Genomic DNA, 19,595 nt, shown 5'->3' with positions numbered 1-19,595 from the left:
TACATTCCCCACTCCATGTAGGTTATATGGGAAAACAGGCTTGTCACAAAAATAAGTATATCTCACCTTGGTCATTTGATGAATATGGTCATGGGCTGTGCACATCCTTTTTCTGAAAGGCTTTAGAGAAAATAAGGCAAGGGGGAGCCAGCAGAACAAACGAGTTAGTTACCGTACATTGACTGGTGCAGGCAAAGCTTATATCCCTTCTTTTAAAAAGTTTGATGCCAAAGTTAAAGCTGCCTTTGGATACTTACTGTACGAACGCTACAGGCACTTGCTCAGCAGACAACCCATGCAGATAGTGACCTTGACAGCATTTCAGGGATAATATTTGCACAAGGATGTACTGTTCTTGAACAATTTCTTCAATGGATTAGGCACAAACAAGCTTTCTGTCAGCATCAGGCATGAATGTCTTCTCGTTTCTACTCTTTTGTCTGGAACAAAGGTGTTCTTGTGCTCAACTAAAGAAAAATCCCATGCTCCACTTACATAAGTGCTCTCTGTCCTTCTCCACTCCTCATGTATATCAGTTCCCCAAGTCCTGCTTTCACTGTTGAAGGAAGAAGTATGGGGTTTTTACTTATTTCTTTGGCATTTTTCGCAATAGCATAAAATTATTAATCAATCAAAAACACAAAAACTACAGCCTTTCTTCTTACACTGGAGGATGGTGCATAATACTTTATGATATGTGGGAATTGCTTTAAAGCATGTCATTTTGAGGGGGGATATAGATATGAAAACTATTAGGCTGGTGGTGTAAAGGCTACTTACCTTCCCTGTTCCGTCTCCTATATTCTAAGACATTGGAATATAATCACATCATTTTTGTAGGATTCCTCTGTCAATATTCCAGATCCTAAGAGAAAGACTAGTAGTATCATAGAAATGTAGGGCTTGAAGGGACCTTGAGAAGTCATCAAGGCCAGCCCCCGGCACTGTGGCAGGACAAGTAAACCTAGACCATCCGTGACAGGTGTTTGTCTAACTTCTTTTTAAGTGCTTCCAATAATGAAGACTCCATGACAACCCTTGCAAGCCTATTCCAGAGCTTAACTACCCTTATAGTCAGAAAGTATCTAGAGATCTGCCTTATTATTTTTTAACTTTGTGGAATAAGATTGATTTTCCTCACCTGGCATCTCACTCTGCAGGGAGAAGCCATTTGCCACTGTATCCAAACCTGGTTACTCACCCGATCTGGTTTTAGAGAGATTCACAATTTTTAGAGCATGTACAATTATGTACACGTCTCTAATTATTATTTATTCTTTTGCATTTTTGAGTGCTACTGGAATACAATCGGGATCAGGGCTTCATAGGCATTGTTACAACATCCATCTGAATAAAAAAAACAGGCACTGTCCAATGGAGTTTACAATGTAAAGAGTCAAAAAAGACAAAAGAGGGATGGAATGCAACAAAGAACCAGAAATCAAAGTTATTCTACATTATGGTCCTGATGTTATGCCTGTGCTTAACTTTACTGTCATATGTAGTTGAACTGATTTCATGGTAGTAAAGTTAAGTATGTGTTTGCAGGATCAGAGCCCAAGTTATGAAACCAGCCTTTGCATTCTGCTATGCTATGCTCTGTATAGGAATATATTGTCCTGTAAAGTGCAATATATAGATATTTTTAATAATTACATTTCTAGCCAATAGCAGAAGAATCTTCTCCCCCATGTTTACTTGGCAACTTGGTCAGTTTACCTTCTTCCTGGACCTGTAGCCAGTACTGCAACTGGGTAAGATTTCATAAATATTTGCAGCAGGAATAGTGAGCCGACCAGTAGAGTAGGGTGTATGTATATTAATACTCAGATGGCCCGCTCATTTCCCCTGCTGCAAAGAGAAATCAAATAAGCAAGGAACTGAAGCCCCCATAAGTAAATTATGGCTCTATAGTTGAGAACAGTAACCTGAGCATTTGTATTTAACAACCCTAACTTTCAGCAAATCATCACAAACTTATTTTTTCACTGCAATGTTGCAGAATTTGTACATTAAGTATAAAGAAATTTCATTTTCTAAAATATTTAGCGTTCCAGTTTATCTTTCTTTCTATGTATCAAGCTGGAGTTGTACCACTGACTCAGAGTTGAGTTTCTGCTTCACTAGGGTAGCACAATGGGAAAGACAATATCAGTGTTTTAGTGTATTGTAATTGTCTTACTGCAGAGCACAATATTGGGGCAATTGATCATTTTTCATCTCTTCCCTTTGTGAGTTAGCTGTTGACAGGTCACCTTGCTTCATACAGAGACTGATTGATCTCTCACCACATGGAAGTGGCAAGTGCTTGTTAAACCCCCAGTGGGGGCTTACTTCAATCTGCAGTGCTTTTGCCATTTAAGCATCTTGCCCTATAGTATTTTTAAAGACTGTCTCTTGGTCTTGATGTTTAACCAGCAAAAGAAATGAAATCTATGAAATATACCCAGCGTTCAATGTTTTAATTTATGCTACTTTACTATACTGTTGCGTGACCTCACGGTCTCATTCTTCCCTTTCTTTTGGGTTAGCACAGCAGGCAAAGTCGCTGGCATGAAGACACTGGCACTTGCTCAATAATAACAGAATGTGTATTTATTATTAGAAGAGGGTTCAGAGGCAGCTCCCCTCCTGCTCTGGTGGTACTTCTGACTCTACCTCCCCAGGCAGGCAGCAACTCCTTCATTTGATCTTCCTCCCAGGGTTACTCCCTGGATCACAAGTGTCCTTCTCCTTGGGTGCCGCTTGACCCTGTAGGTGTGCCAGACACTGAGACCCAGCCAGTACAGTAACCCTGTTACAATAATATTACAAACATAGTGTTGAAAAGTGAACTAAGTGCTTGCCTGGGGATAATTTTTTTGTTGTTGTCTATATTAGACTGTCTGTAAACCTGCATTACATTACATAGTATTCAAAATAAAACCTAAAAAGACAGCAGTGCAACTTAAAATCTTACAAAACCTCTTAGATGAAAGCTCAAAAATATTGCTTTCCCAGAGGATGAAATTAAAGTTTGTGCCATTTTCTTTAACCAATTATGCATTCGTGGGTATAAAGAATATATTTTCTGCTGAAAAAAATCTTCAGTCTTGGCTGTTGGGTTGGGTTTTTTTCTTTTTTTTCCAAAATATGGTTTTAAATCATAGATCTGTATATTAGCCAAAATGTTTTGTGCTTCAGGCTGCTAGCACAGGATATTTTATGAACATTAGGTTACTGCAGCTCCTGTCTTTTACTTCATTTTCTCTAGATCTATACAAGAATTACTCATTCTTCTATAACAGCAAAAATGCTAATTAACTGACAGTTTATTTCTCAAGTAAGCACAGCTTGGAAGCTAATACTAGTCTGTGTCCAATTTAGAATATGCAGCGTTATTATAGCCGTGTTAGTCCCAAGATGTTAGAGAGACACCTTGTTATACCTTGTCTCTCTAGTTTTGCATGGCTTTCTTATACATCAGAGACATTGCCTTTTATTTTCATAGAGAAAATCCAAATACTATGTGTTAAAGCATATACTGTGGATTTTTCTGTTGTGATGCTCTGGTTTAAGATATGGCCTGATAGAGGCACAATGCAAAAAAGCCTAACTCTTTATGCTACATTGCAAATCTTTTGCCTTCTGCTTTTTCAGAGGCCATAGAAGGAAGGTTTTTTTTTCCTTTATAAAAGTAAAAAATACTATAATTCCAGGTGTCTAAGAACTTTGAGAGAATGAGATTTAAATACCAGCTGCTGCTAATTAGATTTTTCTCTTTTTCTCTCTCACTTTATCATCTGAAATATATACAGTGCAGTCCCATTTATCTGAAGGGCCTGGAGAACATCTGAAAGTTTTGGAGAACTGGCCGTTGGGATAAATGGAAGTGCTATTAAATAAGAAAGGGCTATGTGGGGGACACATTGTGGCTTCATATAACTAGAATTTTTGGATAAAGGCAATTCAGATAACTGGAATTATACTCTGTGTGTCTATATACATATATTCAGATTGTTTCTGAAAATAGATTATTCTAAAAAAAAACCCTCATTTTTACTTTGCTAAATTATTGAGGCTATTTATTTATTTATTTTAAATTTACAAACTGATTTATAGACCTCCGTTGTAAACTCTGCTGAATCACTTAAGATTTACTTTTACTGTTAAAGTATGTCATGGCTGAGGGATAATATTCCAATTTAGCAGACTATTTATGTGGATGAGAGTAGAACAGTACATAAAGAGACTATTCCCATGAAAGTTGTGCAGGAGGTCACACGAGATGATCATCATAGTCCCTTCTGACCTTAAAGTCAATGAGTCGAGTCATCTACTTGCTTAAGTCTTTGCAGGACTGGGTCCAAGGGCAGCATAGACCAGACTCTGGGATAAACCCCTGTGTGCCAAGTATCTCCATGAGGCAGATGGGAAGGAATCCTCCCCCCAGCAGTGAAACTGCCCCAGGAAGGGCTACTTCAGCACAATAGAGAAATGTTTGGAGAAAATTAATCAATTTTTATGTTTTTAACCATCTGTGAAAACACTTAATTTTTTTGAATAGTTTTTCATTTTATTATGAAAATGTTCACAACCTTTAGCCACCACCTGATGCGTATGGGGAAGACAATAACAATGACAACATAATCCATCTAATCACACACCAGATCCTATGTACTCAGTGTACAGTTAAATTAATGGGAATTGAGGGTGCTCAGCATCTCCAGCCTCCCTGGTGTAATGATCTAGAAACACAGAGGATTCTTTCCTGATCCTGTTGACTATTTACAGCTCAAAGTATGACATTTGCTTTATGTGTTTATCTATCTAGATTCTGATATTTTTCTGATCAGCAGAGCTTTGAAGCACCTCTCAAGTACCATTACAGTGGCTACCAGTCATATTCATCTGGCCCACTTCTAAATAAAGCTACAGTATTTGATTCTTGTCTCCTGCGATCATGAAAGTGGCGGGAATTCACCACTCTGTTCCTGAACTGTAACACAAAAACCCACCACCATCGCTAGCCACTGTTTATGTAGGACATACGTTGGGTTTGCTCTGGTTACTGCAAAAGGATTCCAACCCTGTTCTCACTGCTGTGCTGACATTATTGATCCTCATATGCAAGCCAGGAAGTAAGTGAAAGAGGGAGGCTGGACAGAACTTCAGTTTAACATGTGCAGGGACGGAGAAGGAATCTATCTTTTTTCAAGTAAAAAAGATTAAAGTCATTGGTGGATAACATTAATCTATACATTCTAAACATATATGAAAAAATAATAATTTAAAAAACTGTACAAAGTATGTGGCAGTTTTCTTTTTTAAAAAAGTTGCCAAATGAAGCAAGCACCGTGAGCAACAGAATTAGCATTCTACTTAGTCATTGTAGAGTATCCCACTACAAAGAGACTAAGATGTTCAGATAGACAGACAGAAAGAAATTCCTCCTACAAATGGACTTCTCTGACAAAAAGCTGATTTCTATTATAAATTATTCTAAGTCAAATCCAAATGTGTTTTACTTAATTTAACTCATGCTTTGAAATCCATGAGAACTGTCCTACATAAGGTCTAAGTAAAAACAGTAAACTCCTCAGGATTTGTTCCTCACTAAATGAATTAAATTAGATGAATGAACTTATACCATCTTCATTATAGTTTGAAGTAATTTTGTCCAGATTCTTATGCATGGTCCTTGCTCCTAATGTGATTTCCCTTCCCCTTTCCCCGCCGCCCTCCCACCTCCTGACTTCCCAGTGTTCCTGCCCCCAGTGAACAGACGTAAGGTAATGTAGAAACATAATAGTGGGGTTATAGCACCACTACATTTAAGGTTGAGTCAAACGTACTCTTTAACAACCAATTTTTCTAAGTGCTATAAAATCTTTTATCTTTGCTCAGTGAGTCTTCCTTAACTGACCTTAACTGTATTTGGAATGTAAACATGATATCTACTGTTTACAGGCAATTTATTATATCGATGATAATATGATATTATAATGGAGCATTTAAAACAAAAACACAGTATTCTTGTCATGCCAAAAAGTGCTGCTAAAACATGTCCAGAAGTCCTGGTTTAAAAAAAGCTGGGATATCCATATCATCTACAAGTAATAGCCATATATGAGGATGTGATATAATATCATTGTTCTCACATTTGACAATTGGAAATACTGTATAATTATTTTTGTCTTTCTTCCTGAAGCTCATATTTCTATGTCTGTGTGTTCTTTTGATGTTGTCATTCTTTACTGTATAAGCAGCATGAATGTGTTAATTTCTTCTGTAGTAAATAAATTATTATATATCTATATTACAGTATCAGAGCATTGAGGACTTTAAAAACATGGATTTACCTTTTAGGCTGAAATAAAATATAAAAATTGTATTGACCAAATTCACATTTGTTCTGGCAGTAATCTGGAATCATGCAGTCGTAGAAAACATTGCCATTACATTCCCAAGGGTTATTTACAGTAATTGTAGAATATTAGTCTCAATTTTCCTTAAGGCAGTATTTCATAGAATCATTTTAAATACATAAATGGCAAATAATTGAAATAAATGAAGACTTACATAACTGTTCATTCACCAACTGACTTTTTAAATACAAGCCATTTTATTTTATGCTAGACAAAGCAATGCCCATGAAGTGCTTAACTCAGTAAATAAAGAGGGATGATCTTCTACAAGAAAGTAAATCTTGCTTGAAGGTATAATCAGTACTATACTATTAGTGCAAATCCAGCTTATGTACAACAATATAGAAATCAATGCATCTCGTTGATGCCTTCAGATGCAAGACTGTTTTCAGTGGTGAAAAGGCACTGGATTTAATAATTTTAACTGTCTAACTCTTAACTCTGCCCCAGAAATGATAGATACATCCCTGTTTTAACAAAATATGCTGGCTGTCAGACAGTAAGCATACTTAACATACTGCACAATATGAAGTGTCATTAGGACACATCTGTTGCTGGAGAACACACATGTTATTTATTGTATACTATATAATGAGAGAATATTCTGAGCTCACTTGAGGCTGCACCCTGGATGCAAAATTTCAGTCTAAAGCCACATATATTGTATCCCTTTGGTGCCATGTTCCACCAGGGCACATCAGTGGTGTTATTCATTTTAAAAGTGAAAAACAATACTAAGTGCTGCTATTGTCAAATATCTAATGCTGGGAGTGCTTCAGTAGTTAGATTCTCGGGACCTGATTCTAATCTCACGTGTGGCAGTGTAAAACCAGAGTTGCACCACTGAAATTAATAGAGCTACACGATTTTAAATATTATGTGAAGGAATGTTTTCAGGATCAGGCCCTTTGATGCTTAATGTTTAACTCCTGATTAAATACTTCTCACCTATTTTAACACTATTAGCATTACTGTATATATAAAGAGACTACGGATAGAGTCCTAAAATGTATGTTTCTTACTGTCCAGAGTAGTTACCATTAAAAGGTCAACATTTGCCAACATTTTGAAACATGATCGTGCACCATAGTTCTTTCATATGGAGGGTACAGAATTGGGCTATAACTATTGGCAAATGAAGACTCTTTAATGGTGACCACTTTTAAGTACCAGCTTTTCAATTATTTGCAGTAGGCCAAAGCTGCTAATACCCTATTCCTACAATCCAGGTATAAAAGAGCATTTTAAAGTGTCACATGAAAGTGTGATGAATAATAAGCTAGAAAATATGCTTAAGGAATCACTTTACTATCTCTACAATGTACAAATTGTACAGGAAGAGTTGAGGGATGACATCTGTATTTTAGCTCACTTCTGTGCACTACAAGCTTAGTATTGTTGTTCGCCTACAGCAATTTTTGCACTTATTAAGAATAAGTCAATCATGCAGCTCCTAAACAAAAGGAAATTATTTGGCTGCTGAACATACTTAGATAAGGCTTTAAAGGTCCAAATTATGGTTTTTATATACAAGATGGATAAAATGAAACTGTCCATATTTCTAGTAATTACGCGGATTGAAGTACCCAACCTGACTGCATGCCAATAATACCCACATTTAACTTGATAAACTGACTCATGAAAAGAGCAGGTCAGCTGTTGGGAAACCAGAGACATTTCTTAGAAGGAACTACCTGATGATATACCAAGTGTTGTTTCAACAGTATTCCTGCAAGGTTATTTTCTCTGGGCTAGTATTCACACAAGACATGTCTTCATAGAGTTTGTTTTAGTTTTCTGAGAATTTTTGTTCTTGCATGATTTTTTTCCCCCTTCCTAGAATAGACTCAAAAGCATTAAAAGGTGCTGTCATTGTTCAGCTGTTTTGGTTGGGATATCATTCATCTGGCAGTGCTAGTATGTGCTTATTGGGCAGAGAACTACAGGCTAGTTGCCCTGCTTGAGAAGAACAATGAGCCATAAGAACTTCACGGGGAGAAATTTCCACATGTGCAGTAAAGCTACATGCTGCGTGGGGAATTCAGTTACATCAGCGCGAGTTTCTTGTGAGAGTTGAGAGTAGAACACAGTGCATAGTGTGTGACGTTTCTTATTCCCCCAAATTGCACTAATTACTGTATTGATACAGACACTTCTAAAAGGCATTAAAGTTGGACCCAAATAATAAATCCAGGTCCAAAACATCTGAGCTTCATAATTTGCACTGTAATTAGTATGTCTATAATGTGTTTGCCACCATTTTGATCTTTCTGTTCAAGAAATCCTAAAAATAGTTCCCACAATACATCTTCAAAACAGGAGCTCTCTACATTTTTTTATTGGGTCAAAGCACAGGGGTGAGAAAGTTTAACTACTTGTTCCGGAGATCATGGATATTAATGATTCTAAGCCTTTAAGGGTACGTCGACGCAGCATTTTGGAGAGAGCCTCCCACCCTGGGGTGACAGACTCAGGCTAGTGGGGCTCATGCTAGAGTTGTAAATACATCTGTATAGCCAGTGCTTTGAAATTGCAGCTCAAACTGAAGCTTGGGCTCTAAAGCCAATTCCCCTTCCTCCTTAAGCTTCAGAACCTGAGCTCCAGCTGGAGCCACAGCTTCAAAGTGCTGTGTATACAGCTATTTTTGGAGCTGTAGCATGAGCCCTGTTAGCCTGAATATGGGAGTCTTGCTCCAAAATGTGTAGACATACTGTGACGCTCTGGGGTTCAACCCTGACCAGTAAGGGGTTGGGTCACCCCCTGCCCTGAAACTCTGGGTGTCTTTAATGCTGCATTGCTGTGGCTCAAGGCCCTGATACCAACAAGCATGCAGGTCACATCGGGGCTTCCCCCACCCAGTTACTTTTTGCAGAGTGACCCCAATTCCCTCCCAGTCCTGAATTTTCCCCAGATCATCTGCCAATGTGACAATCTGCTGAGGTTCCCAGAATTGTCAGTTACTGTGTTACCACTTTTAGCATCAGCCTGTGAGAGTTTTGCTACTGCTAAGCTGCATGAAAACTCCCTGATATACCTGCTTGTCTGCCATGCCAGCAAACTCTTCAGGACTCTGCCAGTCCAAACCCTGCCTTGCAGATAATAAATAGTGAACCCCAACTCCTGAGTTCTACAGAGACAGCTCTTTGCAGTGTCCAGCCTTTCCTGGAACACTCGCAGAAATTGTTAAATTTGTTGCTCCTTTAAAGAGACATACTACCACTCATTAATTTAACTGGAATTTGTTCTTATTTCAACCACAGCACTGGACTGGTTTATAGTAAAGATAAAACAAGTTTATTAAACAAAAATCAGAGGTTTAAGTGATACCAAGTATAAGGAATAAAGATAGAAAGGGTAACAAACAAAGTACAAATACTCATCTAAGACTAAAACTTAAACTTTAGCAAGTTACAACCTTTGCTGAAGCAGGTTTCTCACATACATTCAGTTCCCAGACACTTCAGCCCCCTAGGTTGAAGGATCCAACAGCCTGATTTCAAGAGCTCTGGCCCCTTGAATCCCCCAAGTGATAGATAATTCAAATGTCTTTTTGCTCCTCTTATATCACCCCAAAGTTCATTGTCTCTGTTTCAGAATCCAAGAAGGGTTCTTTCTGTTCTTCCATTTCTTTGGAGTTCCCATCCCCCTGCTGATTTGCGTGTAAATGGAGCTTCCATTGCTTTGATTCCATACTGCTTAATTTGCATTGGAAATAGGTAGATAGCTGACTTCTCTCATGCCTGGGAGAAATGCCTGTCACAGACTTCTCTCATGCCTCTCATGCCTGTCACAGACTTTAAAGCTGTTATAATATCAGTCAGTATCCATAATTCCTCATATGGTGTTAATGAATACATTTCCCAATATTAATTACCAGTGTGTCATAGGTTTTCATAAAAGACCTTATTCAATACACTTTTATAATACAATAATATTGTATACAATAAGTTGATTCAATTGCTTGTCATTTGAGGTTCAGAGCCCCGTCTTTATAGCCCAATAAACCTTTGAAATCTATTCTTCTAAGTTTCAGAGTAGCAGCCGTGTTAGTCTGTATTCGCAAAAAGAAAAGGAGTACTAGTGGCACCTTAGAGACTAACCAATTTATTTGAGCATAAGCTTTCATGAGCTATAGCTCACTTAAAGTTTCTCTCTCCCACTAGGGTCTTCTCTCTCATGCGTTAGCTTTGTTTACCTTATATGTAAATGTACCTTCATTGTTTCTGCCTGGTGATAAGGCTCGTCAGACAAACAAATACACAGTCCTTTCTATAAGGTGGAATGTGCTTATGCATTGCTTGCTAAATACATTTTAAGAACATGATTCTAGCACATATTTATAACTCTTTTACACACCCCATACATGCATCAGACAAGAATATTAACGATCAGTGAGTTATTAGTTTTTCAGAGATACGTTATATGCCACCTTTTGGGTATATATCATTATCAACAGTATGTTAGGCAGTGTGAGTGTCAGGCCTGACAATTTGCTGATACAGAGTAGTGAACCACCAGTGGGCCTCTGACCTACTGACCGCTATGCTTATCTACATGCCTCCAGCTTTCATCCAGACCATGCCACATGATCCATTGTCTACAGCCAAGCTCTACGATACAACCGCATTTGCTCCAGCCCCTCAGACAGAGACAAACACCTACAAGATCTCTATCAAGCGTTCTTACAACTACAATACCCACCTGCTGAAGTGAAGAAACAGATTGATAGAGCCAGATGAGTACCCAGAAGTTACCTACTACAGGACAGGTCCAACAAAGAAAATAACAGAAGGCCACTAGCCATCACCTTCAGCCCCCAACTAAAACCTCTCCAACGCATCATCAAGGATCTACAACTTATCCTGAAGGACGACCCATCACTCTCACGGATCTTGGGAGACAGGCCAGTCCTTGCTTACAGATAGCCCCCCCCACCTGAAGCAAATACTCACCAGCAACCACACACCACACAACAAAAACACTAACCCAGGAACCTATCCTTGCAACAAAGCCTGTTGCCAACTCTGTCCACATATCTATGCAGGGGACACCATCATAGGGCCGAATCACATCAGCCACACTATCAGAGGCTCGTTCACCTGCACATCTACCAATGTGATATAGCCATCATGTGCCAGCAATGCCCCTCTGCCATGTACATTAGCCAAACCGGACAGTCTCTACGTAAAAGAATAAATGGACACAAATCAGAAGTCAAGAATTATAGCATTCAAAAACCAGTCGGAGAACACTTCAATCTCTTTGGTCACTCGATTACAGACCTAAAAGTGGCAATTTTTCAACAAAAAAACTTCAAAAACAGACTCCAATGAGAGACTGCTGAATCGGAATTAATTTGCAAACTGGACACAATTAACTTAGGCTTGAATAAAGACTGGGAGTGGATGTGTCATTACACAAAGTAAAACTATTTCCCCATGTTTATTTCCCCCCTACTGTTCCTCACACGTTCTTGTCAACTGCTGGAAATGGCCCACCTTGATTATCAATACAAAAGGTTTTTTTTGTTTGTTTGTTTTTTTCCCCACCCGCTCCTGCTGGTAATAGCTCACCTCACCTGATCACTCTCATTACAGTGTGTATGGTAACACCCATTGTTTCATGTTCTCTGTGTATATAAAATCTCCCCACTGTATTTTCCACTGCATGCATCTGATGAAGTGAGCTGTAGCTCACGAAAGCTTATGCTGAAATAAATTTGTTAATGTCTAAGGTGCCACAAGTACTCCTTTTCTTTTTGCGGATACAGACTAACACGGCTGCTACTCTGAAACCTGTCAGTGGGCCTCTGTGTCACACATACCTTAGGGGACTTTGATCTTAATAAACTCAAGGATCTACCAGATTCTACCATGTAGAGAATCAGTGTTAAATAGCCAGATAGTGTAAAAATACCTACATTCCTCCGATGTCACAAAGAACTTGCAACATCTGCTACATTGTGTGTTTAAAAGAAACTGGACCCTATTCTTTTTCTTCTTCAACGTTAAGATGAACAGTCAGCCGTAGCGATTTGGTCCGTTCTTGAGTGGCTGCAAGGGCTCGATGGGCCGAGAGTTTGATGTTGGAACATACTTGATGCACCCACATAATAAGGGTCTGTCTCTGGGCTTCTCCCACACCCCAGTTGGTGGATTTTTATCCCAGATGTTACAGTCCACCCGGAGAACAGCATTTGCTGGAACGTCTTCTGGCATTCTCGTGACATCTCCAAAAAGCATAAGATGCCGTCTGCGGACAATGGCCCCAGTGTTCTGTCGACCGGAATGACCATAAACATCTGCATTACAAATGAAATCGTTCCACTTTATGCCCAATATACAACGTTGGCATTTTCTGTAGAAAGCCTCCATCTTTGCCCAATCTGAGAGCAGCATAGTGTCCATGTTTCACAACTTTACAGCAACTCCTCGCAAAGTCGTCCCAGTTAATGTTGTTTCATTGTTACGTTGCTGATCAGTTTGGGAACATGCTCATTTAAAGTTGTGCAATGCTCCCTTATAACATCGTTTGGCAGCCGCCTGCTTTGTCCACTGCCTGCAGGAAGAGCAGCCCATTGCAGCTAGCTGGTGGGGGCTTGGAACCAGGGTGGACTGGCAGCCCCCCTATCAGATCCCCATTCCCCTAAGTTCCCTTTGCGGCAGCTGCCCAGCAGGCTATCAATTGCCAGCAGTTCAGCTGTCCCTCCCTCCACTGCCATGTGCTGCTCTTGCCCTCTGCCTTGGAGCTGCTCCTCGGAGACTCCTGTTTGCTGTGCGGGGGAGGGAGAAGAGGGGGGCTAATGTCAGGGTGTCCCCCTCCTTCTTGCTCCTGCACACCACTTACCCCATCTTCCACAGAGCAGGGTGGGGGACACATGACAGGGGTCAGGACAGAGGGAGCTTCCTGGCAGCAGCTGCCGTCTCAGCCTGCTGATTAACTTTAAAAGGCAGTGTACTTAGAGTGGGGTCAGTGTACTTAAAGGAGCAATACGCATCTCTCTCTCTCTCACAGACACGGTATGTGTGTCTTTTCTCTCTCTGCCATGCTGTCTCCCCTTCCTCCATTCCTGCTGCCTTGTAGAGTGTGAGGCTACATTAACAACAGTGTGTTAACTCTTGAGGGCTCAGCTGAGTGCTAAGTCATCATTTAGCAGTAACGCATTCCCTGGGAATATCCCACCCTCTGATGTCACCACCTCAACCAAGCTTCACAGTCATCATCACTGTGTACCAGTATTAAGTTGTTTGTTTAAAACTTATACTCTGTGTGTGTGTGTGTGTGTGTATATATATATGTATATATATATATATACAGTAACTCCACACTTAACGTTGCAGTTATGTTCCTGAAAAATACGACTTTAACTGAAATGATTTTAGGCGAATCCAATTTCCCCATAAGAATGAATGTAAATGGGCAGGGGTTAGGTTCCAGGGAATTTTTTTTTGCCATACAGTACAATACGGTACTATAGTTGGGAGGTGCCCCCACCTTATCCCACACAGGCACAGCCCACTGGCACTGGAGACAATGAGGCAGGCAAGGAGGCTGAAGGTGCTGTAGGCTAGGAGAAGCACATTGTGCAGCAGCAGCTTCCCCTGCTCTGCAAGCACCAGCGGCGGGGGACTCAACCCTTGGCCCACCCACTCTCCCCTTTTCCCCCAAACCCCCACCCTTAACCCGCCTCTTCTTCCCCCCTCCTCCCCCTTTACATGCCGCATCCTCACTCCTCTCCCCTCCCTCCCCTGCCTCCTGCCCGCGGCAATCAGCTGGCTTGTGGCATTCAGGAGGGAGGGGAGAGGAGCGAGGACACAGCGCACAGGCTCCCCCTCCCTCCCCTGCCTCCTGCAAGCTAACACCACAAGCGAGCTGATTGCTGCGGGCAGGAGGCAGGGGAGGGAGGGAGGAGGCTGTGTGCTGCATCCTCGTTCCTCCCCCCTCCCTCTTGCCCACAGCAATCAGCTGGCTTGCAACATTCAGGGGGCAGAGGGGAGTGGGGAAGAGCGAGGACACAGTGCGCAGCCTCCCCCCTCCCTCCCCTGCCTTCTGCCCATGGCAATCAGCTTGCGGCATTCAAGAGGCAGGGAAGGGAGGGGGAGCCTGCACTCCACGTCCTCGCTTCTCCCCCCTCCCTCCTGAATGCCTCAAGACAGCTGATTGCCACAGGCAGGAGGCGGGGGAGGAGTGGGAGGGCGCTGATCCGCGAGGTCTGCCGGTGGGCAGGAGGCTCTGGGGGAGGGGTGTAGGGGGGCTGCCAGCTGTGGACAAAGCAGGCAGCCAAACGACGTTATAGCAAAGCATTGCACAACGTTAAATGGAGCATGTTCTGTAATTGAGCAGGGACGTAAGATTGAAACAACATTAAGCAAGAGGATGTTAAGTGGGGAGTTACTGTATATATATATATATATATATATATATATATATATATATATATATATATATATATATATATAGTCTTTTGTCTGGTGAAAAAAAATTCCCTGGAACCTAACCCCCACTATTTAAATTAATTATTATGGGGAAATTGGATTCACGTAACATCGTTTCACTTAAAGTTGCATTTTTCAGTAACATAACTACAGCGTGAAGAGAGGAGTTATTGTACAGCAGTACAGAGAGGATACAGACTGAATAGGTCCTGAACTTGGTTGCCATGCCAAAACAAGGATTCCATATTCGTTGTAAATGACCTATGGCAGATGCTGTGATGCCAATCCGGTGGAGAACCTCCATGTGAGAGTTGGAGGAACTGGTGAGTATAGAACCCAAATAGCAAAAGCTGGAGTCTGCTTTGATAGTTTCATTATTCAAAGAGATTGGGGTCATGGGTGGACCTGATCCTAGATTTTGCAGCTTTGTCTTTGACCATGAAACATGGAGGTCAGCCTAAGCTGACTCTTCCCCCATTTGCTGGAGTGCCTTGTAAAACCTGTCACTACTCTGTATTAGAAGAACAATGTCATCTGCATAGTCAAGGTCTGAGAGTGAGAGATCACCAATCTTAATGCCTATGGATCTGACGGAATGCTACATTATGAAATGCGCTGCCTGACAAAAGAATGCTGGGGCCAAGACACAGCCCTCCCTGACACCAGATACTGATGTAAAAGGTGCCAACATCTGTTTCCCAAGATGTACAAGGGCAATGGTTCCATTATGCAGTTCGCTAACGAAGTCCAGCAGAGTGGTTGGGACACTTGTGCCCTTTAAGGCCTTCCATACTATGACTCCGACAACTGAATCAAATGCAGCCTTAAGACTGACATACACCATGTGCAGGGGCTTCTTGAACTTGTGATGTACCTCCAGCCACAAGCAGGGGGCCAAAATGGCATCTAACATGGTGTAGCAAGGCATGCACTCACTGCTGTGGCGCCTCCTGCTGGTCATCCAGGAATTAGCTTATCCCAGCCTCAAAGCACCTCCTGCTGGCCGATGTCTCCCTAACAGGTACCTGTTTCCTGGTCAATCTCCACCACTTATCATACTTCTGACCCCGTGTCCCTCACCAGCCTGTGGTGGCCCTTCTCCTGGGGAGTGCCCGTGGCAGTACCCCCACACTCCGGGGTCCTCCCCTCCCTAGGGAACCCCTAATCCCCTAATCCCACCTCACCTGCTGCCAGTCTTCATCTAGCCCCTTCCCCCAGAGGTGAATTGCAGTCTGAAATAGCCACTCATCATTGGCCAGGGGGTTGGACCTGCTGCCTCTTTCTTCCCTGGCTGCCTCCCCACAGCCCTAGTACTTCCTCTGGCCCTGACAGCAAGGCCTCTGCCTGGGGGTTTGCCAGGCTGGAGCTCCCCCAGTTCCTCCTGCCCTTCCCCTGCCCTTCCCCTGCCCTTCCCCTGCACTGCACTGCACTGCACTGCACTGTCCAAGGTACCCTTTTCACTTTCAGGTAGTCAGGTCTATCTCTCTCCAAGGTTGGAGAGAGACTGACTACCCCTTCTGATCTGCTCTCTTTTATACCAGCTAGGCAAGCCCTGATTGGCTGCCTCCTGCCTCTTCCTAATTGGCTGTCAGCCTCAGCCCCCTCCAAGGGCTGGCTTTGAACCCTTTCTGAACCGGAGTGGGGGGACCGCCCCGCCACACGTGGACCTGTTCCTCATAAATCCTGACTGTTGGAGGCAACACTTCCGATGTAGCAGGGGCTCCAAACACACCAGCAGAACATGCGCAAACACCTATCCTGGCATGGACAGCAAGGCGATCGGCCTGTAGTTCTTTCATTCCAATTCTCACTCAGCATACACTACCATTGAAACCAAGGGGAGATTTTCCTGAATGAGAATTTAACCCCAGATCATACTATGTAAAAAGACATCTAGTAAAGTCCAAAAAGCAATTAAAAGTAGTGTACAGTATGACACTTCTACTTGAAGTCTCCTGCCAGTTTTTCAGGTTTACGAACATAGTTTCTCCTTTTCATAATGTTTCCCATTCCATTCTTGTCATATAAAAGACCCACACAAACAAAACTAGGAAGTGACTGACTGATTATACAATGACACTGACTGTAGAGAAAGCACTGTCAAATATCAAAAATAAACTCTGAAAATCTAGAATAAAATATGTCTTCAAATCTTTTTCGGTTTAATAATCTTAAGTGTTCCTTGTAACAATAGGTAAAAAGTGTTCAGGCAGAAGTGTGATTTTTTTAAAAAAGAATTGTCCCTTTAAATGATTATTTGTTAACAGACCAGCTGATAGAAAACTACAGTATAGTGATTTCCAGCAGGAGGCTAGAAATGGAAGCTAATATGACTTCTTTCATGCAGAATCTTTTTACAGCTTTTGGTGCATTTTTCAGTGGCAGCTTTGATTTAGTGAGGGAAATCTCACTGCCAATAAATGGTTCTGACAGACTGCTGTAGAAACGCTATGTTAGGCAGAGAACGAACAACCTTAAAAAAACCTGTAGGATTGCAGCTACAAGGGGAGGCATCTGAAAAACGTCTTGTTGATGAGCCTGTAACATATATTGCAAGGAAAGAAAGTGTGATGTAGGGAGAGAGTTGCTATTTTCAAGCAGGGATTTACAGTGCTAGCATTTCTGACTATGTCATTTTATCTGTGTCTGCTGGTTTGTATGGGTGCTGGATGGCCTGCCTCAGCATGCAACATGGCAGTCATGCCCCAGGATATTGATCAGTAGTAAAAGTGTGAACATAAATCTGATGTTTTCTCTAAAGGGGGTCATAACACTCAATTTTGATCTCAGTAGAAATATGTACTGTACCATGCTCTCTCATCAAAGGATTGTTGCAATAGTAAATGTCAGGAACCTTTCTCTTGTGTGGGAAATACAATTTTTATTATGTGCAAGAATACAGAAAAGGAGTGGACTACTTAATGCACATACTGTTGGTGCTCAATAGATGTAAATATGGCATACAATTGCACTAGTGTATTGCTTATTGTCAAGCTTATAAGAAGAGTGTTATTGGGATTCTGACCCGGAAAAGAATGTGAGAAGCTGCTTCTACGAAAAAGTTGTTTAGTATAAAGATTATGGGTGCTTCAGTGACTTGAAATCAATTGGAGCCTAGGTGCATCTTTAGGTGCCTAAATACCTATACAAATCTGGCCCTAAATATCTAAGTCACTTTTGAAAATGGGACTTTAGTCCCATGTCACTTAGGATCTTCTGAGATTTTTACCCAAGGAGCTGTTGTGAATATGGGAGTATGGGCATATGCTCATAGCAGAAATATTGTTGTGTGTATGGTAACCTCTTCATATACAGTAAATCCAAATATTATATTTTGTCCAGTTAATTTAATCTATTTAATTTTTCCATTATAGATGGAATCATTTTTAATTGTGAATTTATAACCATTTATTTTCTCAACTTGATTCCAAAAAAGCAGATTAAAGGCCTCATACAAGTTCAGTGATACAACGTGGCATTTGTCATCTGGTCTACTTTGTCCTTTTGTAATACAGGTGGAGTTTGTTTCAGTAACTGGGTATAAAAGATATTTCTGTACTAGTTAAAGGCACACCTGGGAAAACTGGAAAAGAATTATATAGAAAAACTAGAGTTTGGAACTAGCCTGCTCTTGAATCCATTACTCATTCAAGTCCCATATTACTCATGTCAATACAGGGTTTTTAGGATTGAGTCCTATAAGTTTTGGTCTGATTACAGAGTCCTTACTCATGCGAGAGGTCATTACACGGTAGTTCCATTGGGCTGAATAGTGAGGTTCTCACTCATTTTTACATGGATACTCATCATATAAGCATCCATTGACTTTAATGGGAACTGTCTGAGAGATGACAAAAAATCAGAGTGAGTCCCTCAGTAGCCACATGTAGGGAGATCATGTGCTCCTGAAAACCAGGAATGTCACTGGGCAAGTCTACACGACAGTGCTACATCAGCGCAGCTGCATCCATGCACTGTAACGTGTCTGGTGAAGACGTGCTATTCCGAGGGGAGAACGCTCTCCCATCAGCATAATTACTCCACCTTGGCGAGAAGTGGAAGTGTGCACAGCGTAAAACCTGCGTCACTCAGTGGGGATGGGGGGCTTTTTCACACCCCTGAGCGACGTAAGTTATATCGACTTAGGCTGTAGTGTAGACCTTCTGACTGTTTCAGAGCTGTGTCTGTGTCCTTCTCATGGTTCAAAGCCCTGCTTACCTCAGCTGGGGTGGAGACAGTGCAACAGGTTTAGTTAAGGAGTTTGTTCCAAAGTATCTCCAAGTATACAGAGTTCAGTTCTGCTCTGCCATTGTTAAAAGGCCCTGTTGGAAGGGGAAATTTTGGAATTGGGCCATAATTCCCCTTTGTGCCATTGCAAATCTTCCCTCTGTCAAGGTCTGAGTTTGTCCACCCTCTGAGTAGTCATTTGTAACCTTTTTATTGTAGTTATTGTATAAGAAAAATAATATTTCCCCCTGCAAAGATATGTCAGGCTATAAATAATTCTTTTTTAAAAGTTCATTGCTTGACATTTGAAAGTAATAAAAACATTTTCATTAATATTAGATTTTGTAAAACCTTTTCTTTTACACAACCTAAATAACCACCTTTTGGAAAAGATTAGTCATATTTCTGGTAGTACCAAAGAAAAATATTCTATTTCTCTGTCTAAACTTTTCAATTCTATTGTCTGAAACAACTTACCTCCATCACTGATCATTTCTAAATCAAGTTTGGGTGTTTTTCTAAAATA

At 41.2% G+C, this 19,595-nt stretch overlaps 1 protein-coding gene across 7 annotated transcripts in view; it reads left to right on the top strand.

Moving 5' to 3' along the window:
• Positions 1-19,595, top strand: part of TAFA5 (TAFA chemokine like family member 5) — a 712,037-nt gene that overhangs the window by 498,867 nt on the left and 193,575 nt on the right. Inside the window, exon 4 of one of the 7 annotated variants that reach the window (XM_074942402.1) lies at positions 4,814-4,852. The exons of the other annotated variants lie outside the window; for them this stretch is intronic. Coding sequence (XP_074798503.1) covers positions 4,814-4,831 — 18 coding nt within the window. The 3' untranslated portion in view covers positions 4,832-4,852. Of the gene's footprint in view, positions 1-4,813; positions 4,853-19,595 lie in introns of those variants that run through there. 7 annotated transcript variants of the gene reach the window in all.

Source organism: Natator depressus, chromosome 1 (assembly GCF_965152275.1).
Source record: "Natator depressus isolate rNatDep1 chromosome 1, rNatDep2.hap1, whole genome shotgun sequence".
Lineage (NCBI taxonomy): Eukaryota > Metazoa > Chordata > Testudines > Cheloniidae > Natator > Natator depressus.
This window is presented reverse-complemented; position numbering and strand designations above follow the sequence as displayed.